Source organism: Musa acuminata, chromosome BXJ2-4 (assembly GCF_036884655.1).
Source record: "Musa acuminata AAA Group cultivar baxijiao chromosome BXJ2-4, Cavendish_Baxijiao_AAA, whole genome shotgun sequence".
Classification (NCBI taxonomy): domain Eukaryota; kingdom Viridiplantae; phylum Streptophyta; class Magnoliopsida; order Zingiberales; family Musaceae; genus Musa; species Musa acuminata.
The window spans coordinates 12180147-12202181 of NC_088341.1; the positions used below are offsets into that span (position 1 = coordinate 12180147).

The following is a 22035-nucleotide window of genomic DNA, read 5'->3' on the forward strand; positions in this document are numbered from 1 at the left end:
AGTCTTATCTCCCTTAGGTCAACTTATTGTCACATGTAGATCACATGATAATTGATCGATAATATTTATTTATTAAAATTTATTTTAAATATAATTAATAATTACGTCGGCCTCTATACTCCACGCCCCTCCCCTCCCTCTTTAAATTTTTTTTAATTATTATTATCATTTAATGGTTGTAAATGTAGTTTTCATGAAGGCGAACCTGTTATTTTCTTTGGTAGTCCACACTAGAGGACGTCTAAATCTGATTTAAATGGACCAATAAACCTGATAATAAATCTCTTTCGCTCTCACGTCTCCACCGACCACCATCGTGGAACGCTCTCCGAGACACGAACACATGGGTGCACAAACTATGTCTCGCGCATCTGTCAACGAGTCAGAGTTACAACTTACAGCTGCCCGTCGATGCGTTTGCAATTGAACTGCTCCAAAAAGAGATTCCTTTGGCAATATCTAAAAGCGACTGCCGACGCTCAAAAATCACACGATGAACAACAAGAATCAATCAACCCCAAAGTAAAAGGATTCGAGCGAGACACCATTAGAGGGGGGGGGGGGGGGGGGGATCTTTAACCTTTAGAGAATTCAAGGACCCGTTAAAGTACCTTTGGATGGCACCCAAGGCGATGGACACGAACCCGATTCACCTCATTAAGTGGATCGAAGAAGCCTTTTAGAAAGATCACCGACCTCACTGCATTAGTTTTGGAGTCGAATTTAAATGGAAAATATTGGGAGGATTCGGGTACTCACGAAACGGCTCGGTTGGTCACGCGTCACCGTCCGTCCCCGAGCATCTTGAAACGTACAGCATTGGAGCTAAACAAAAAAAGAAGAAGCGGTAATTAAACCGGGATAATGCGCCGATTCCGATATATTGTTAGTGTTAAGAACAACAACTGTAAAGGGAAAAACAGACTTTTGCAGCGGAGCGCCTCGTTGGGGAATCCTTTTCCTTGCCCTCCTCACCTTCTCCGAGAAGCCATCGTCACCTTCCCCAAAACCCCAGCCAAGCCCAGCCCCCTTTTAAATCCCCTCTTCTTTCTCTCGTAACCCCATCAGTCCGAAGCACTCGGGAGGTATGAATGAACCCTAGGCGACGATCCCCTCCATCTCCTCCATCTGTTTTTTGTTGATTCGCGGTAGGGTTGTTGGAGGTGTTTGATTGTTGATTCTCTTTCTTCTTACTTGGATCAGAGGCTGGAAACCCCAAGGAGGAGGAACAGGATCCATGGCGGGAGATGGCGCAGGAAACGGCTCAGATGCTCGCAGGACCCCGGAGGAGGAATTTCCTCCCTGCTGCAGGAAGGCCAGGGCTTCGGCTCCCGAATCCGAAGCTAAGTGCCATGAGACCGTGGTGTCCGGGTGGTTCTCCAATTCGTCGCTCTCTGGTTCGTATCTTATGGCCCTGTTGTCGAGAATCTTTTCCTTGTCTAACGATTGTCTGTCAACGATGCTCCGCATGTGTTGTGATGATTAGATTGGGTGAATCCGTCTTTTAATGGATGTTTCTGCATGTGTTGGTTGATGCTTGTCTCTTATTTTTCTTCCTCTTGCGATGACTGTTTGGATTTCAAGTTGTTCATCATTTCTTCCGTCTCCTGGGCAGATAAAGACGGCAAGTTCATGTACTTCAACAACCCTATGTGGCCAGGTATCCTCTTGCTCCCTTCTTTATTAGCAGTAGCTTTAAATCATGCAGGATGCAGATACAGCCTTGATATGTGCATTCTCCTTATAGTAGGCGAGCGTTTGACATATATGAGAAAGGAGCAACTTTTTCATGTTGATATAACACTTCGTATCTTCTTTGTTTTGCTGGTGTCAAACCTTTAGCTGTTGTTTGTTCGAGCATTAACTCTTTTATGCCTTTCGTATTTGTGGGACATACGTATGTCATGAGGTTTTAGATATTGTGGGTATCTTTTCAGGTTGCGTTTGCCTACTGTTCATGTGCAATTTACATTCTATGACAGTCTGCCTATTCGAATTTCTTGAAACCAAAAACGCAGCTACCGGAATATCTCTTCAGTTGGACGATTCATCTTCAGGATTTACCCACTTGCTCTCCTTCATCTTTTATGATCCATTATAAATTCCATACTTGATATAGTGATGGCATTTTAAGGATTGCTGTCCATTTTGGAACTCACTTTGTGTAGACTGTAGAGTATCTTTTGTTTGATGGAGGCGTCTTGGCAATTTCCTTAAGATGATTCTTCTTCATCATCTCTCTCTCTCTCTCTCTCTCTCTCTCTCTCTATATATATATATATATATATATATATATATATATATGTTCTTATGAATATAAATGTATCTATGCATATGCATAAGCTGATGCATTTATATTTGCAGGAGAGGCTCATTCTTTGAAGGTTGAAAAGATTCTATATCAGGGGAAATCAGAGTTCCAAGAAATTCTGGTCTTTCAGGTTCTAATAATTTTTAGATACAGATGCATATACTTTTAAAAAAAAGCTATTTCTAGTTTTGCAGCTTTATACAGCTAAGGAGTTATATATCTGTATATCTTTCTGCAGTCCTCAATGTATGGAAAGGTTCTTGTGCTTGATGGCATTGTCCAGTTAACTGAAAGAGACGAATGTGCCTACCAAGAGATGATTGCCCACCTTCCTCTTTGTTCAATTCCATCACCCAAAACTGTAATTTACTAACCCAAACTTTTCACTATTTTTTGTTTTTGACATAAAAAAAATTGTTGGGTTATAATTCCAATTTAATTTGTAGTTATAGCACTGACTACTCATCGATGGCTTTTGTTCGGACATAGCATTTGAAGCAGTCCCCACAACCAGCAAAAGAAAAACAATAGTGTATTCAATGATTTAAAAAGGCGCTCGGGCGCTCGCCTAGGAGCTCGGGCGAGGTGAGGCGAGGCCCGAGCACCTCACTTCATTTCTAGGCGGCACACTTCAAAGAGATGCCGCCTGGGCGCTCGCCTGAGCATAGGCGTCGGGCGCTTCGGGCGAGCGCCTGGGTTAAACTAGGCGATCGAACCGGCGTTTTAGGTCTGGTTCGGTCTCCGGTGTTTTAGTTGGTTCAATCGAACCAACTAAAGCACCGATATCAGCGTGACTTCCCCAACCCTAACCCTGCTCGTCATTCAAGCTACCGCTGCTGCTACTCGCTGCCGCTGTCATCGCTCGCTGCTCCCGCTGCTCGTTGCTGTCGCTGCCACTGTTGCTGCTCGCCACTCTCGTTGCCGCTGCTCACTTTTACCGCTACCGTTGCCACTATCGTCGTTCGTCGCTGCTCGCTGCTGTCGCTGCCACTGTCACCGCTCACCGCTACCGCTCCCGCTCCCGCTCCCGCTGCTCGCTACTACCGTTGCCACTACCGCTGCCACTTCCACTTTTCTCAGTACCCTCGGTCTTCCCTTTCACTCTTCTCTTCTCTTTTGCTTCTCCTCTTTCGAAAGTATATTGTTAACAGTATACACTGTATAATATACTGTTAACAGTATACGCTGTACAGTATACACTGTACAGTATACTGTTAACTGTATATAGTATAACACTATTATTTTGATTTTAATACTAGTAATTTTTATTTATTTGAAATTATTGTTAGGTTTCAGGATAAATGACAAGTGTACAGAGCAACTCAATAGAGTTTCCAATGACATCAAAAAAATATCCTACATGGAAGTATAGTTATCTAAAGGATCCGAAAGGTCCTAATGCAGTGACTTACATGTTCTGCGATAAGGCTACTAGAGGTGGTATTTTTCGTGCAAAACAACATCTGGTAGGAAATTTCAAGAATGCAGCAACTTGCAAAAAGTGTCCACCTGAGGTAAAAGAAGAGTTGCTGAGTTATATGAATAAAAAGAAGACACAAAAGAATGAATCTTACAGGAATTTATCAGAAGACAATGTTGAACATCTCAGGGATGAAGAAGAAGATTATTCTATGAGTATTAACTCAAGTGGGAAAAAAGTATACGACAAAAAAGGAAAAGAAGTTATGAGTACTAAGAAGGGTAAAAAAAGACCGATGGATCTATATATGTTTCAAGGATCATAGAAGCAACAAGGGTAAATAAGAGGCTCAAAATTTAGACAAACAAATATAATTGATTCTTGTGATAAAGAAATAAGAGGAAGAACAATTCAGCATATTGCTCGCTTCTTCTATCAGGCTGGTCTTCCCCTTAGTACAACTCGTTTAGACAGTTTTAAGGAAATGATTGAAGCTATTGGAAGATATGGTGCGGGATTAAAACCTCCAAGTTATTATGAGATGCGAGTTCCATTGTTGCAAAAAGAGTTAAATTATACAAATGACTTACTAAAGGGTCATAAAGAATCATGGGCAATACATGGTTGCTCTATTATGTTAGATGTTTGGACTATGTTAGATGGTTGCTATATTATGTTAGATCATATTCGAATTGAGTTTGGTTTAAGTTAATTGAGCTATTCCAATTAGGGTTTTGGTTGATTGTGGACTATTGAGAGATTGATGTTTCATGCATTTATAATTTGATGAATTTAAAGATTTTATCTGAAGATGTCATTTGAAAATGATTATTGGTTTTCTACTTTCTTAAGTTTATGATATTGATATGATTATTATCATGTAGTAGATATGACTAGGCTAGTAGGTCACATTGGAAGTGTAACCTATGAAAGGAGCTACGGGCCCATGAGCCACCAATGAACATAGTCTAGCAGATTTAAATCAAGTATGCTCTCTCATAATATTTAATCATATTGATTTCTTGATGTTTGCGTGAGTGAGTGGATGAGTGTAAATGAATGACCATGGATGTTTATGTATCCTTGCCGAGGGCATGTATGACGATTCCCTTTGGGGATTAGCGGGCCGTCAAACGTGATAGTTAGACGGTTCCTCCATCTGCTGTTGGGTGGAACGTGTCCCCACTTGGGCGGGTGAGGGATACCACTCCATCCGCTGTTGGGAGGAATCCATCCCATGGAATATGTCTCTCCATCCGCTGTTGGGAGAGTGCACCATCACGTGATGTACGCTTTTGTTATTATGTATGTGTTGCATGTGGTTGATGTATGATTTTGTTTATTATGTAAGAAATTATCATCGTTTTTCTGATGCATAAGTTTTATGATGAATCAATATATTATCATTTCTTATTGAATTATTGATATTTATTTTTATTTCATGAATATTGAAGATTATTTTAATAATTATTTTGAGGTTCTTATCAGCATGTGTAGTTGCTGATATATTTTTATCTTATATTTATTTTCAGAGTAATCTACTACTTTGTAATATATTTGAAGCTTGGGCGGAAGAGTCTTGTGACCCTACCAAGAAGATGTGGCCCTTTTTCTAATTAATAGAATATTTACTATTGTAAAGACAATGATTTGAATTCAAAGACGAATGAAAAAAAAGGGAGTTTATTATATAAATTATGAATAATAAATTATTGATTTATTATTCTTTTATAAATCCGGGATGTGACACCCGCGTTGCGTTGTCACAAAACTTGAGGGCACCCGAGCCGCATTGCTATGGGGTTGCCAAGGATGCTAAAGAGCTAGAGAATTTCCTATTTGACATGAAACAATACTTCCGAGCTACGAGGCTCAATTATGAAGAATCAAAGTTTCGATAGCAATCATATATCTGAATGAGAATGCAAAACTTTGGTGGCGAACCCGTTAGGAAGAGATCCAACAAGGTCGGTGTCGAATGGACACATGGGAGGACTTGGAGCGGGAGTTGAGAACTCAGTTCTTACTCGAGAACACAGAGTTCGTCGCAAGAAGGAAGATGAGACAACTACGTCAAAGTACTTCCATTCGGGATTACATGTAGCAATTTTCTGCACTGATGTTGGTCATTCAGGACATGTCCAAAAAGAATAAGCTATTCAGCTTCCTCAATGGCCTAAAGCCATATGCACGACAGGAACTGCATCGAAGGAATGCCATCAATGTGATCGGGGCAATTATGGCCACAAAAAGGCTCACTGACTTTGTTTCCTTGGAGGACTCGGGGAAAAAGAAACAATGCCAAAATATTCTCGAGGGAAGGAACCTGGGGGCGAACAATGGAAGAAGAGTTTCCACAAAGAGCCAAGCTCGAAAGGCAAAACCCCAAAACCTTGGCAGATGCTTCTTGTGCGGAGGATCACACATGCTGAGGGAGTGCCCACAAAAACAAGCACTCGATGCCTTAACGACATCAATCCACCCCCCCCAAATCGGACAAGGGCAAGGTTGTTGCCCTTAGTTCAAGTAGTTTTAATCCAACAACGATGATGAGGAGTCGCAAGGACCCCGAATGGGAGAAATGCGTTTGTTGAATGCGTTGCGGGGTCAAGTGAGGAAGAACTTGAAGACGAAGCCACTGAAAGAAAGGAGTAACGAACTGATGTATGCGGACATCAAGCTTAATATGGCTAAACAATCCGTGCGATGGTGGACATGGGCGTCGCCCACAATTTCATTGCCAATAGAGAAGCAAGGCTACTTGGGCTAAACTTGGAGAAAAACCTAAGTCGGATGAAGGCAGTGAACTCGGAGGCTAAGCTGTCACGACCCGAGTCTGATGAGCTAACTGGCCAATAACTCCATTTTGGTCCTTCAACCACGGACCAAAATGCTTAAGCGGGAGTTAACGTAGTACACTCATCAGGCCCTTATAAGCTAATCATACACATTGCCCACTTCCGATGTGGGACTAATAGGATGTTACAATATCCCCAACTCAATTAGCTTGACGTCCTCGTCAAGGCCCGACATAACCCAGATCGAACCCTAGCATAGTGCATGTGAGGTTTAACTCAGTGGTGGCTCCACGCCGTGATGAGTTCTCGACTCCATCCACGGGTAGCCCTTTCCTACTCGAGCCCTCTCACCCTGCCCAAATGCTAGGTCGGCTCTGATACCAAATGTCACGACCCGAGTCTGATGAGCTAACTGACCAATAACTCCATTTTGGTCCTTCAACCACGGACCAAAATGCCTAAGCGGGAGTTAACGTAGTACACTCATCAGGCCCTTATAAGCTAATCATACACATTGCCCACTTCCGATGTGGGACTAATGGGATGTTACATAAGCGGTTCTCCGGGTTGGTAAAGACAGTGCCCATCAATATCGGGACATGGAGCAGAAGCATAAACATGATGGCGGTGCCATTGGACGATTTCCAAGTGATTCTCGAAATGGAGTTCATGCATACGACAAAGTTGGTGCCATTGTCATTCCTAAACTCCTTATGTTTATTGAGAGGCGACGACCCTTGCGTGGTTCCTAATTCTCGAGGAGGAACCAAGGACCCACAACAGCTATCGATAGTACAACATAAGAAGGGGGTACGAAAAGGCAAATGAACTTTCGTGGCCACTGTAAAGTTGGAGACACTTGATGGGGAGGCCATTCATGAACCTGTTGTGGTAGCAAACATTTTGAAGGAGTTTATAGATGTCATGCCATCCGAGTGGCCGAAAACTCTGCCACCACGTAGAGGCGTGGATTATCGTATCGAGCTGGAGCTGGGAGTGAAGCCTCCAGCGAGACTATCATACCATATGGCCCCTCGTTAGATGAACTGCTAAGCGGTGGTCTCATCCGTAGTTCCAAAGCACCATTCGGAGGGAGCTCTAGTCCTCTTCCAAAAGAAACAGGATGGGGCCTCCAATTATGCGTCGACTACTGGGACCTAAATAAGGTGACGGTGAAGAACAAGTACCCCATCCCGCTCATCGCAGACTTGTTCGACCAACTAGGCAAAGCAAAGTATTTTTCAAAACTCGACTTTCGATCGAGGTACTGGCAGGTGCATATTGCTAAAGGCAATGAAGCGAACACTACTTGTGTGACCGGGTATGGAGCGTTCGAGTTCGTGGTTATGCCTTTCGGTTTAACCAACACTCCGGTCACATTCTGCACTCTCATGAACTAACTATTTAAGGAGCATTTGGACAAGTTTGTTGTCGTCTACTTGGACAAAATTGTTGTTTACAGCCACATGCTCGAGGAGCATGTCGAACACCTTCGAACAATTTTCAAGGTTCTCAGGGAGAACACTCTATTCGTGAAAATAGAGAGGTGCTACTTTGCTCATACGAAGATTTTGTTCCTTGGGGCACCGAATTGGCGATGGTTCCATTCCGATGGATAAATCAAAGGTGCAAGTTGTGACGGAATGGTGAATACCAAAGAAGGTGTCGGAATTAAGATCCTTCCTTAGTTTCGTCAACTACTATCGGCACTTCATAGCTAAGTATTCAAAGCGCGCAGCTCCACTGACAGAGTTGTTGAAGGAGCAGCCTTGGTGATGGTCCGACAAATGCGAAGCAGCATTCCAAGATTTAAAGGCTGTTGTGTTGGAAGAACTAGTACTTAAATTGTCGAACTATGGGAAGCCCTTTGAAGTTAATATAGATGCTTCAGACTTTGCTATTAAGGGAGTACTCATACAAGAGGGGCACCCGGTGGCCTACGAGAGCTGCAAGCTCAACGAGACCGAGCAGCGATATCCAGTGCACGAGAAGGAGATGACAGCGTTGGTCTATTGTCTAGGAGTTTGACGACATTATCTTCTCGGATCGTGATTTGTGCTAAGGACGGACAATATCGCATTGAGTTACTTCCAAATTCAAAAGAAACTCTTCCCAAAGCAAGCACGATGGTATATTTCCTGGCTAAGTTTGATATGGCAACAGAGTACAAGCTTGGAAGAGCAAATGTCGTGGTCGATGCATTGAGCCAAAAAGTGGAGTTGGTGAATGCCATGCAGTTGGAAGGCGAAAGCCAAGCAAGTCAGTTGCACTCCAACTTCCTTTCCAGAATCAGGGACAGACTGCACACTGATTCCCAAGCAGTAATCTTGATGCAACAAATCATAGAAGGTAAGACACGACGATTTTGGATCCATGAGGGACTCGTCTACACCAAAGGGTATAGGGTTTATGTTCCTCGAGCGGACAATTTGAGGCGTGAATTCTTGAGAGTGTTACGATTCCCTTTGGGCTGAACATCCGAGCATTCATCGAACATTGGCTCTCGTGGTGAGAGCTTTCTACTGGCCGAAGATGGGGACTGATGTGAAGGAATATATTCAAACATGCCTTACTTGCCAACAAGATATGGTAGAGCAGCGGAAGCCGGTGGGACTTTTGGAGTTGTTGCCCGTACCAGAAAAGCCATAGGAGAGCTTTTCTTTGGACTTCTTATCAAGTTTGCCGACAATAGGGGGACTCGAATCGATACTCTTGGTGGTCGATTAGTTTTCGAAGTATATAATAATCATGGCTGCACCCCTACACTATTCAGCAGAGGAGGCGGCCAAGTTAATAATGAAGTATGTGATGAAGTATTAGGGAGTCCCGCATAACATTATCAGTGATCGAGATGCTTAGTTCTTGGGATGATTCTAGATCGAGCTATTCAAATTGCTAGGGTTCAAGTTATACTTCTCCACGAGCCTCCACCCCCAAACGGATGACCAAACTAAAAGAATAAATTCTCTCGAGCAATATCTTCGGCAGTGCATGAGTGCCAACCAACGGGATTAGGTGAAACTGTTGGACATTGCCCAATTTTCCCACAACTTGTAGCGGAGTTCTGCGTCCAACAAGAGTCCCTTTGAGATCATTACGGGACAACAACCGTCGACTCCTCACACCTTAGCGATTGGTTATACTGGGAGTAGTCCGTCAGGATATCACTTTGCGAAGGAATAGTACCGAAATGTAGATATTGCGCGGGCTTACTTGGAGAAGGCGGCCAAAAAGATGAAGTAGCCAAACTTGGGAAGGTGACCACAGGAGTTTAAAGTTGGTGACTTGGTGTTGGTGAAGCTTCAACTAGCATCACTCGAGTTCTTTAAGCATAAAGTGCACAAGGGATTGGTGCGTAAGTACGAAGGATCCTTCCCAATTATTAGCAGGATAGACAATGTCTCCTATAGGTTGCAACTGCCAGCATGGCTTAAAATTCACAATGTCTTCCACCCAAGTAACTTGAAAGCATATCATTAAGATCCGCAAGATGTTTCCTAAAGTGTTCCAACTCGGCTACCCCCCATTTTAGTGAGTTGAAATCAATTTAGCGGATCGCAAGACTTAGCTACCCAACGGAGCAGAGCAAACCAAATACCCGGTGAAGTGGCGAAAGCTTCCTTTAACAAAAGCTAGTTGGGAGCCTAAAGACGCCCTACGACACGAAGAAAAAGTTATCAAAGCCTACCAGCAAGCGTCGACGAGGGCGTCGACAGTTTAAGTGGGAGAGAATGTCACGAATGGTCGTCACGCACCCACAATATTTTTGCTCAACGAACCGTTCGTCGCTTTTGCATGCTTGTACAGATGCTTAGCAGCATGTTTTGTCTTGGTTTTATGTGTTTTTGCTTGAAAAATGTAAGCAAGAACAGTTCATAGTGCTGCAGTGCGACCGCTCACCACACTGGGCAAAACCTTTCCCAAAATGGCTTCGTTTTCGCATGCCACGACCTGTTTTCTGCAGACCGCAATCGCGCGTGAAACATCAGCCATCTTAGACCCTTGGAACCCCATGGGTGGATGGGGATTCACGGTAGTGTTAGGCATTGATCGGTTTACATAAGTTCGCACGTTTAAGTTGACGGGAATTTGCTATCGCGCCTGACACCCGGTGAGCAGTCGTTTGTGGACTTGCAATTGTTTGTTTTGCCTTCTAAAGTCCTTGTTTTCTCCTTCCTCTCTTGCACTCAGGGTATTTGCTGAATTGCTTGTAAAGCTATCATCTTCGCGAGACGTCGGGACTTGTTTGTCGCTGGCTTTCGAACTAATCAACTTGCTCTTTTATAGGTCCTACGGGACCTGAGCGAGGTTGCAACTTGGCTTACCCTTTACGAGCGAATAACGCAAGGGCGTTTCATGATTTAGGCAATCTTAGCTAAGTCCGAGAAGTTGGCGCAAGGGTGCTTCACGACTTAGGAAACTCCAGTTAAGTCCATGACTTTGCTGCAAGGATGCCTCACGACTTAGGCAATTCCAGCTATAAATCTGTGACAATACGGAAAAATTCTACCCTCTATAGCATAACATTTTCTAAATGCTTTAAGCTTTCTCTGCAAAAGTTTAATGAGTATCTTATTGCAGGTCTTGGTCATAGGAGGTGGTGATGGTGGCGTACTTCGGGAAATTGCTCGACACAGTTCTGTGGAGCACATCGATATTTGTGAAATTGACAAGATGGTTATAGATGTATGCAGTTATATCTACATGTGCATATAGCAAAGCTTACTTTGTTGCTTTATCTGTTGATCATGTCTTGTCTTTCTATAGGTTTGCAAACAATTTTTTCCTGATCTGTCTGTTGGTTTTGATGATCCTCGTGTTCGACTACATGTTGCTGATGGTAGGCTGAGAAGTTGTTTCTCTTTGAAGTTCTAGTCGCAACACTTTTCATAGAGCTAGTTTACTTTATCTTTTTGTTCTGCATGTGAAATGTAATTCCATAAAAAGCTTTTATATTCTGTAGATAGCCTTTGGTCTTTCCATGTGTTAACTTTTTCAAATATCTGTTGCATGGTCTTCTTACAGGGATTAAATTCTTACGAGATGCTCCTGAAGCTATGTATGACGTAATTATTGTTGATTCGTCTGATCCAATAGGTACATTGCATGTTTCTTTTCTTGAAACTCAAAGATTTGTCTGATCTCAATTGCACAAGAGGGGTGCATTTGGAAAACACTTGTGAATTGAGTATATCTGATAACATGTGCTAGGACATAGCAACTTTTTAAAAATTCTTGCAAGGTAAAGTATCATGTGCACAAATATGATTGTGATAAGAAAATGTAGAAGAATCAAACTCTTCACCAATGATATAAATCAAGATCTGTTAACAATGACTAACCTCCCGCTTGAAAAGATTGAAATACGGGTAGAAGAAAAGAGCACCGGCCCACGAGCAAAGGCCAACATCTCCTTGGTACCTTTCCTTGGAAGACTCCGTATGTTGCTAGCAAATCCAAACAACTTTTGTCAAACAAATGGTGGCTAGTTAACATACAGAAAGCATGGCAACTCATATTTGTAATATTGTCTTCCAACATCCAATTTGTTGTTTTTATCAGCCCTTTGATGCCATTTTTCCCAAAAATGTTTGACCACATCACTTGTTTCATTTGTGATCCCCATTTTTGGTCAAGGGAGCACTGTGCTCCTTGAGTTTCCTAGAAAGAATTGGGTAACCTGCTGGATTGCAATTAGAAAGGCAATATAATGAAGGTTAGTTGTGTTAATTTGTTTCTGGCTTTCGAATATTTTTTCTTGTCTAAGGTATAATTTGGTTTTATTAATGCATTATATAACAGTGATTGCTGGAATCCTGGTTGCAGCCACAAATATATTAGCAGCTTAAATATTCTTGGGAACAGAAACCTATCCTTGTCGGTGGTCAACAGTTTCTGATGGTGTATGCTACATAGAGCTTGCAGAAAGTTTTGTGACTTTATCAATTCAGTTGAAGACTCGATTTACAAAGATTGCTTAGATCATCAACTGATTTTAATGTTGGCAGAGATCATTTGAATTCATATGCAATTGCTCATGTTAGTATACTACCAGAAATATGCTAGCCTCATCCTGTCTGTATTGGTCCCTGGAAGGGATATAGGTATGCTTATTAGAGGAGCTAAGAAGTTGAATGTCTCTCAACATATTGAGATTTGTGCCAAACCAGCGAAAAACTGAGAGGGCTCAGCCCATAAACCTGCTGGTGTATGAGGTAGGCAAGACTATGCAAATTAACCAACTGCAATGTTCTCAGAATCTTTATACATCTCTAGAACAACATCAATATTTTGATCCTTGTGAAAGTTTTTTCTAATATAAATATTTGTTTTTTGTCTTGACTAAACATTTCAGGTGTTATTTTATACCTTTTTTTTGCCTTTTCCTTTTCTGATTGTTTCTTTATCCTGTAAAGCTGAGGATCAAGTAAATAACTTCTATGCAGATTTGTACTTTTTAGAGCTTCAAATCAACTTTTGGTCTTCACTTGATTACTTCATCATGACTATTCGGTGATTGTAGGACCAGCTCGAGAGCTTGTCGAAAAACCATTCTTTGAGATGATTGCAAGGGCCTTAAAGCCTGGTGGTGTTCTTTGTAACCAAGCAGAAAGCATGTGGCTTCACACACATCTCATTCAGGATATGCTCTCAATTTGTCGTGAAATTTTTAAGAGTGTCCATTATGCCTGGGCAAGTGTTCCTACGTACCCAAGGTATTTAAATATTAATGTCCCTTGTTTTATCCTGAAATTCATTTTCTTATTTTTCGTGAAGCCTTTTGGGGACCACTGATGGTAAATCATGAGTTTTAAGTTGTGAACTCTGCTTTCACACTTGTAATTGTATGATAAAGCACAAGATTCTGCTAGATAGAGAGATCCTGGTATGGCAGGGGAAGCCTACTTTAAGCAGCGTGCACAGACTAAAATATCGGTTTTGGTCGTACATTCACTAGATGGCATTGTATGTAGCGTCTGTATAGTTTTCATTTGGAGTGTCTTAGTGGTGTGGAATATGGGGTAAATGGTGCAGTAATTTTCTTCTTGATATAGAGAGTTCAGATAGTATCCAGGCCAAAGTTCGGATAGATCTCAATTGGTTTGACCTCTTTTAGTTATTGATGGATTTTTTTAACCTCAGACCTATCTTTTGTTTACCAGAAGTTTTTGCCAGTTGCATGGTAGAATTAAAATTCATCCCTGAATGAATTAATCGAGTTTCTTTTACTTGTTTGTTCTTGGATTATATTTTCTTACAAATTTGTATGGCGCTTCAATTTGTCACTGGAGAATTTATATCTAGTTTTACCAAATTCGAGTTTCATTTAATTTACCTGTGTTTTTGCCAATTCTGTAACTTTTCACTAATGATACCAAGTTATTGGATGTCTAGCCATATTTTTGTCTTGTTCTACTTCTATTAGATTTTGCAGCAGCAACGTATATATGTTGTTGCTCTAATAGCCTCTCTTTGCTTCTGTTAGGTTCGACTATTAGCGAACATATTCCCAATATCTGTTTTCCTCTTATAAGGCTGCTGTAGCCACTGAGGTTATTACTATTATTTTTTTGCCTGAGAAAACAGCATGTTACCGTAATATCTTCAGTTTAGAATTATTTATTGATGAGAATCATTATGTAGCGGCGTGATTGGATTTTTGTTGTGTTCGACGAATGGCCCACCTGTCCATTTCTTGAACCCAATAAACCCAATTGACAAACAGGAGACTCTTAAATGCAAGAGGGAGCTGAGATTCTATAACTCAGAGGTACTTTCGTGTCTGCTTGTAACTTCCTCTCTTTTTGGTTGATGATTATAATCATATTTTATGGATTGATTATTCCTTTTAGGAGCTTATATTTTATAAAATATTATTGCTTTGGTGCAGTTATCAATTTTTTAGTTAGTCCTAAATGATACCTTTTGAACCACTCAATGATGTTTTAGTTATTAATCTCTTACTAATTAGGAATGAGATTTAGATGGCTTGGATTAAAGATAAGTCTCTTTAGTCATGGTTAAGTATCCCTTAACAGGTCTCTTTACTTTGTCAAGGGAATCAATAGGGCGGTTGAGCGCTTAGAACTTTTGACAAGACTGGCTTAAGACGACCTTTAAATTAAATAGTGTTGTCTGCGACATTGAGATAATATATTAATCACTATCCCACCCTTAGTGCATGCTCCTTGAGCTTTTTTATTATTTTAGGGGCAAGGTTCCACATAGTAAGGGGCCTGCTTTGTCTTCCTCTCCTCTCCTCTCCTACACCGGGTTTTTTGCCTGCCTTTTTACAGATGAGATATCTCCCTTGCTTAGCAGCCCCCAGCGACTCACTATGGATAAAGAAAACTGCTTATAAGGCCATAAAAACACAATTGTTCCCACTTTCTTACAAGGGGAAAAGGGTCGTGAGCACAGGATATTGCTATCACATGTTTGTAAAAATTTTACTAGTGGTTGATGAAAATAGGGTGTGGCAATCATGGCATGAACTAAACATGAGTTTGGGTTGCTTGTAAAACTATGGCTGTTTTCTGGTTTCCCTATTTTACAGTAGTATTCGTCAAAGTTTTACTTTGCACTCTCTTTATATGCATAAATGGTTTTTTTTAAAATCATGTTGCCAATGATATATATCATGACAATGACTGCTCTTTGGGTATGTGCAGATGCATAAGGCTGCATTTGTTTTGCCATCATTTGCGAAAAAGGAATTGAGCTCGTTTCTCAGCTCACCGCTTACGGTGTAAATAAATATTTTAGATACTTTTGCTACTGCCCCGGTGGTTGGTTGCAAAATACGAAGCTAATTAGCGGTCGGTCTTGTGATGTCGTGGCCTGTTGTGTTGTTCCCCAAACTTTTGATATTGTTGTAACAGACTTTTAATAACATCTACCGAACAATCCTAAGCATCGCAGGTGGCACTTAATGTCCATACGATATAAAGTGAAAATTTATGCAACGAACGCGGCTACATCTGTGTCAGCTGGATGTTGCTTGCTTGCTTTTGTATTCTGAGAAAAAGATGTGAACCCAATATCCCATGTATTCGCAAGTGCAGACGAATGATGGAATGCCGAGATACACATTATTATTATAATGTCACAAGTTGTTCGTGTGATAACCGAACAAAGAAAGATATTCCCGGGATACAAGTGTGAGATACTACCTATTATTATATGGTGGGTGGTATGTTGAGGAGTGTTGGCTCGTTTCACGGAATGATTGAATTACGAATTACGAGTGCGGTGATTGTTGGTGGGTCGAAGAAGGGAAGGCACCGAGGTAGATGGGGGCGAGAGAAATCAAGAGGAATAGGAAACTAGCCCGTGGGGAGAGGGGTGGATGAAGAACGCAAAAAGTGACAGATGACGTCACCCCCGCCTGGTATTGTCCCAGGGGTGAGTCACCGGGTCTTGTAGCGGAGAGAAAGAATCAGGATGCCTGTGGCTCTGACAACCCCCCGTCCGTGGCTATATAAAAAGGCTGGACACCTTTATCGCTCTGAATGACTCGACTCTTCTTCCTCCGCTTCTCGCTCGCAGTTTGGCTCCTCGGTCTCTCCTCTTTCCGATTAGGGCTTCGCTGATCCAAGAATTCCAAATCGAATAAAAATTCTTTGATCCTTCCATGGCGACGACCTACCTACCTACGAAATCGTCGTCGAGCTCCTCGATGGCAGAACCCATTGGCCTCCAGATCCCCTCCCCCACCCTCTCCGGTGAATCCCTAAGGCGCGATCCCTCCGATGAGACGCTCATCTCTCCGCCTCCCACGACGGCGAATTCCCATCCCTCCGCCTTCCCGGTGGGAAGGGAGGGTTCGGCTCTCTTCTTCGCGGCGCCGCCACCAAGGCCGGCCAGAAGAAGACCAACAACTTGGATCGCCACGTGAATTGCCGAGAAGAAGCTTGGGGAGTGGATGGCTGAGGCCGAGGGGCGGAGGCTGGAGAAGCTCGCGGAGGAATTCGTGAAGTAGAAGGCCAGGGAGGTGAAGAAGAATTCTAGTGCTGCCGTGGAGAGGTACCAACCAATATTTGCGGTTGTTCAAAACAGAAACAGTTGCTGAGAGCATCAATATTTTCAGTCTGAAGAAACCGCCGAACCTCGAAAATTATATAACTCAGCAGCAGAATAGTGTGTTTTGTTATTTATGATGCAGCCAGCCTGAGTGTATTAGTAGTATGATGCACATTGTTTGTTTACGAATCTCTCTTACATGCAACAATTAAGCCCATTATGATGATGTTTCAAAAGATGGTTTTATTGTCCGTAAACATAATGGCTGTGTTTGGAACTCTGTATATGTTTGAAACTGGCAACGCTGTATATTCATCAGCGTCTACAAAATCAATATATGTTGACCTAAATTCACGAGGTTCACTCGGTGGACGTTTGTCCAAAGAATCAAGCAACGTGGTCCATTGATCTCTACAACCAACGTGCTGATGCCGTGTGTGATAAGCAGCATTAAACCCACAAGGTACATACATAATCGCTGTCATGTCATGTTACCAACATTCATATCTCCCTCCCATTGGCAACAAAGACTGGGACCGGGTCACAACCTCGGGTTCAGATCATGCATCAGGCATCATGGTCCACTGCCACTGCGACCTGGCAGTTGCATCCAACGCGATTCGGATCCAACTGTTGGCGTGCGTGCTATACATTCCCAATTCCCAACTTGTCTTCTACCTCAAAACCACTGAATTAAGAGAGCTAGCAGTCCCGTCGTCGGCCTCATCTGGTTCGCTAAATAAATGTGTAGGTGGGTCATGCGTCGATAGCAGCCTTACAGGTTGGTGATGGGTCAGGGTGACACCTTGCCGTGGTTCTTATCTTTCCACGATAAACATGCCAGGCGGACGCGCACGGAGACATAAGAAATAGTCACAGAGAGAGAGAGAGAGAGAGAGAGAGTTACGCCTCTTCATCATCATGATCATGTGCCATAGATGATTAGATTTTCCAGTCATCACAGAATCATACTGATACGTGATTCAGTAGTTCGTCCACTCCGAGCGCGTTTGACAGCGTCTTTGCAGACTTTTTGTCTCCAAACACAATAATATTCAGAGCCACTAGTGTGGGACAGGCTGCAGTCATTTGGCACCGAGCATCGACGAAGTAGCGTGATGAAGTGACTACCGACGCGTTTATTGAACGAGTCCTCAGGCAGAGAGTCCACCTTCCAAAGGTGGACTCCCATCAGTACTCGGGAAAGAAGAGACCTCCACCTTTAACCTACACATCCGTCGACAAGCTATACTCTCAACATACCCTTCGTGTTAGAGCAAAGATCAAATCGACAAAAGAGGAACACTAGGACGAAGCCTAAAAGGTAATCGCCATCAAGCAAGATTGAGGAACACTAGTGTTCAGACCGTTTCGCTCTCGTCTCGCGCGCATACGCACGAAAGAGGGAGTAATTCCAGAGATGATGTGAATCAATTAGTTAATACTGTTTACATACAGCTACCGAACTACATGTATATCCTCTGATCGATTGCCTTTAATTACAAAGGACGAACGTGTCCAGCGAAGACACCTAAATTGAACTGTAGCTTCACAGCGCACGCTGTGGCATGTTTCCATCGACCTCACAACTCATCCCCAGCATCAGTTCTCTGGTATGCTCTCGAGCGCCGGTCTCCAGCAGTCCCTGTCGGATCTGGCGGGGCTTCGACTGCACCCTTTCTCTCCTCCCAGCTCGCAGAGCATGTGCTCCAGTGCGCCCTCGTCTTCGCCGGCGAGCATGGCCAGCAACCGAGCTGCGTCCTTCTTCGTCAGCATCATCTTCACTCTTACGACGTCCTTTTTGCCGTCGTCATCCGCGAAACGAACCGAGCGCTTGGGGCGAGGGGTTGCCTTCTCCCTTTGCTTAGGCGCTTGAGCAGCCTGTGGCGGCCGCCCCTTCTCCGGCTCATCAGCCACGTGGTCTCTAGGAGCCACGGCACATGGAGATCCGCTCGCGTTCCTCCGGGACTGGTGAGTCAAGCAGTTCCCCATGCGTATGTGTGTGTGTGTGTGTGTGTGAGAGAGAGAGAGAGAGAGAGAGAGAGAGGAGTGATCGAATTGGGCGGTGGCTGATGAGCGTTGAGTGGTGGAGGAAAGCGGGGAGAAGCGGAGCGGCTTTATAGTGCGGTGAATGTGATAGTAAGGTGGAATTTAAGAGAGCGGTTGGAAAGGGGAAGAACTCATTCGTGACTCGTTCAAAGCTGAAAGCGAGAGGGATGTGACGACTACGTAGACATTGACGGCCCGGAGAAATCCCTTGGGATGAGGTCGGCATGACTTCATGTGTGCGTTCCACGAATCAGGATCCTTGCACAAGATAAATCGGGACGAAATCTGGTACGTGCAGCGAGATGCAATGGGAACGTATTATAAACCTGTTCAAGTAAAAATAAAGTCATAAAGAGATTAATTTGAAATATTCATTGCAAGAGGAAAATTTATTATATCAAGAAGAAAATATAGATTAAATATCTAGACAAGTAAAATTGATTATTAATTTTTAAAAAGATTTCTTAAAAATAATTTATTTTGAATATAATTAATGTAATATATCTTTGGAAACTATATAAACCTCATATGTTATGTTAGGTCATGAAACAAAGAGTTTTTGTAAAGAGTTTCTTGAGATAAATATAGAAGATAGAAGCTTATCCTACTCTTTCTATGTTCGATAACTCTATCCTTTTTCCTATCAAGTTCAATATTTGGTATCAAGTTATGGCCTCTTCCCCAAGTACCATCCAAATTCAGATCCTTAGATTGACAAAAAAAAATAATGATATATGGTGTATTCAAATGAAGATTCTTCTAGGTTCCCAAGATGTATGTGAGTTTGTAGAAGATGAATATGTTAAACCAAGTCCAGCAGAAGAATGAGCAATGAATGCAGAAGCAACAAAACAACTCAAAGATAGAAGGAAGAAGGAGAAAAAAGCTTTGTTCACGATCTATAAAGGTAAAGGGCTTGATGATACAATGTTCAAAATCATCGCTTTAGTAAATACTTCAAAGGAGGCTTGAGAATTGCTTCAAAAAGCATTCAGTGTTGTTGATAAGGTAAAGAAACTTCGTTTATAAGTTTTACGAGTTAAGTTTGAAAAATTACAATAAGGTACTTCTGAAACTATTTCTTATTACTTCTCAAAAATTATTTCTATTGTTCATCAAATGAGGTGAAATGGTGAACAAATAAGTGATCAAAGAGTAATAGAAAAAATACTAAGATCTCTAGATCTACATTTTGATTTTATTGTTGTTGCGATTGAAGAATCTAAAGATTTAGAAAAAATATCTTTAGAAGAATTTATAGGTTCCCTTCAAGTTCATAAACAAAGGATTACAAAAGAGGAGAAGACAAAACTATGGAGCAAGCACTACAAACTAAACTTACTCTTGAAAATAAAGGTGAATCAAATTCTTAAAGAGGAAGAAGATGTGGACAAAGAGGAAGAGAAGGCAGAAATCAGACTAATCAAGAATCTCCAAACAATGAAGATGGTAGAAAAAATTTTAGCCAAAGAGGCTGAGGTTATGATCGAGGACGTGGCCGAGGCCGAAGACATGGTAGAAACTCTAAAAGATCTAAAATACAATACTATATTTGTAAAATCTATGAACATTACTCCTATGAATGTTATTATCATCCTAACAATCAAGGTGATAAGACATTTTATTGAGGAAGAAAAAAATAAAAAATCAAATTTTGCTAATGAGTTATGATAATTTGAAAGATGATCAGTTTGTTAGGAACGAGTCAGCACTAGGGGGGGGGTTTGAATTAGTGCAGCAATAAAAATCAAAGTTATGAAAATTCTTTGTTTCGTACGATAAAACTGATTTCAGAAGATGTTGACTTGAAAGCGTATTCGTAAATGTATTGAAAGCAGTAAGCAAGTAAGGAGATTTGCAGTAAGATAAATTGCACAAAAAAAAGGCAAACCATATTTTTATAGTGGTCCGGTTGTCGTGGCCTACATCCACTCGGCTGATTTCTCTTCCGTCGAGGCCACCAGCACCCACTATCGATCTTCCTTTAATATGCGAAGATTAACCTCTTTCTTACACCCCTCTTCTTCTTTTCATAGGTTTAGGAGACAATCTTTACAAGCACACACTCATCTCTAAACAGAATTCTAAGTTTAAGCTAGAGGAGGGGATTTCTCAAGAGATTTCTACAGCGTTTTCTCACTTTTAAACTCTTTGTGCTTGTGTTAGTTAACTAGGGATGAAAGGGGTATTTAAAGGCTTTAAGTTGATTCAAACTCAGAGCCTAAAAAGGTATCATCCCAGGTTTCCTAGGTACTGGCAGTACCACCACCGTTCTTGGACGGTACTACCGTCGTAAGATCTGCCACTGGGCGGTACCACCACCTGACAGGGGCGGTACCACCGCTAACAGCATTACTGTCGACGGTACCACCACACAGAATACCTGGGGTGCTATTCCCCAGGTGATGCCACCGTCGGCCAAGGTTTTAGCACCTTGGTTGGGCCTTGAATTCGGTCCAAACCAGCTTAACTTCGGGCCTAGTTGGCTCCTAACAAAGTTGATGGGATTACCTCCCAATCCCAACTCCAATTATGTGCTAACTACGATTCCTAAGACATAATCTAAGCAAGATAAGTCTGGTTTCTTCTACGAGCTTCCGGTGATCTTTCGGCGAGCTTCCGATAATCTTCCGGCGAACTTCCGACGATCTCTTGGCAATGTTCCAACAGTCTCCCGGCAAGCTCCTGAACTTCACGATGATCTTCTTGGTGAGTTCCGATGAGCTTCTTTGGCAAGCTCCTGGACTTCTTGGTTGGTTCCGGCAGAACTTCCGACGAACTCTCGAACTTCCAACGAAATCATGTTCTTGACTCCGGGACTTCATTTTGCTTTATGTCTTGCTATCATAGTTAATCCTACACATACAAAAACACAATTCGATCTAAACAATTATTACAAAGCATGAATCATGTTGTTCGGCATGTCATTAGTCCATCAACGCTTCGTCTGATTCTTTGGCGCATCGTCCGATCTTACGGCTTATTGCCCGATCGACCAGTTGATCTCCATAACTCCGATATCCTTAGCATAATATCCGCTCTTCTTGGCCCGATGCCCGAATCTATGGCTCGAAGCCTTCTGTCGATACGTTGACCAATCCTCCGGCCCGACGTCCAATCTTCTAACATATTTTCCTCTGGCCCAATATGATTCTTCCGGTTTTAATTGTCTCTCCCTGATCAAAGCATCCTACGTCACTCAAAATGCGGATCAAATCATAAATACTATCAATTGGTTTCATCATCAAAATCCGAGATTCAACATAGTCTACGACATGGTATCTAGATACAGGAGCCTTAAATCACATGTATGGCATTAAAGACCAGTAAGAGGTGATTCATCATCAAATCAATGGATACAAGTTATTCCGGGAACATTACATTTGGTGATTTATCTTAAAAACCAGTAAGAGGTGTTAAATCTCGGATTTTGA

At 42.2% G+C, this 22035-nt stretch overlaps 1 protein-coding gene across 5 annotated transcripts; it reads left to right on the plus strand.

The window, feature by feature from the left end:
- Nucleotides 1-911: 911 nt before the first annotated feature.
- Nucleotides 912-15518, plus strand: LOC135583943 (spermine synthase-like). Of its 5 annotated transcripts, XM_065104030.1 has the most exons (11): nt 914-1085; nt 1204-1397; nt 1616-1660; nt 2365-2441; nt 2550-2672; nt 11111-11215; nt 11297-11369; nt 11555-11626; nt 13053-13245; nt 14174-14300; nt 15202-15518. In XM_065104030.1, exons 2-11 carry the CDS (start codon nt 1238-1240, stop codon nt 15280-15282), a joined length of 1056 nt encoding a protein of 351 aa, XP_064960102.1. In that variant the 5' UTR covers nt 914-1085; nt 1204-1237; the 3' UTR covers nt 15283-15518. The 5 variants fall into 5 exon arrangements, with proteins under 5 accessions (XP_064960104.1, XP_064960103.1, XP_064960102.1 ...); XM_065104032.1 differs by lacking the exon at nt 2550-2672 and having other exon boundaries at nt 912-1085; XM_065104031.1 differs by lacking the exon at nt 11555-11626 and having other exon boundaries at nt 913-1085.
- Nucleotides 15519-22035: the final 6517 nt, after the last annotated feature.

What these genes read in the sequence shown, in the direction of transcription:
- LOC135583943 (XM_065104030.1), top strand. Translation starts at nt 1,238, where the DNA reads ATGGCGGGAGATGGCGCAGGAAACGGCTCAGATGCTCGCAGGACCCCG. An exon ending in CAACAACCCTATGTGGCCAG is followed by an intron (nt 1,661 to 2,364) that starts GTATCCTCTTGC and finishes TTATATTTGCAG; the next exon opens with GAGAGGCTCATTCTTTGAAG. An exon ending in CAATTCCATCACCCAAAACT is followed by an intron (nt 2,673 to 11,110) that starts GTAATTTACTAA and finishes ATCTTATTGCAG; the next exon opens with GTCTTGGTCATAGGAGGTGG.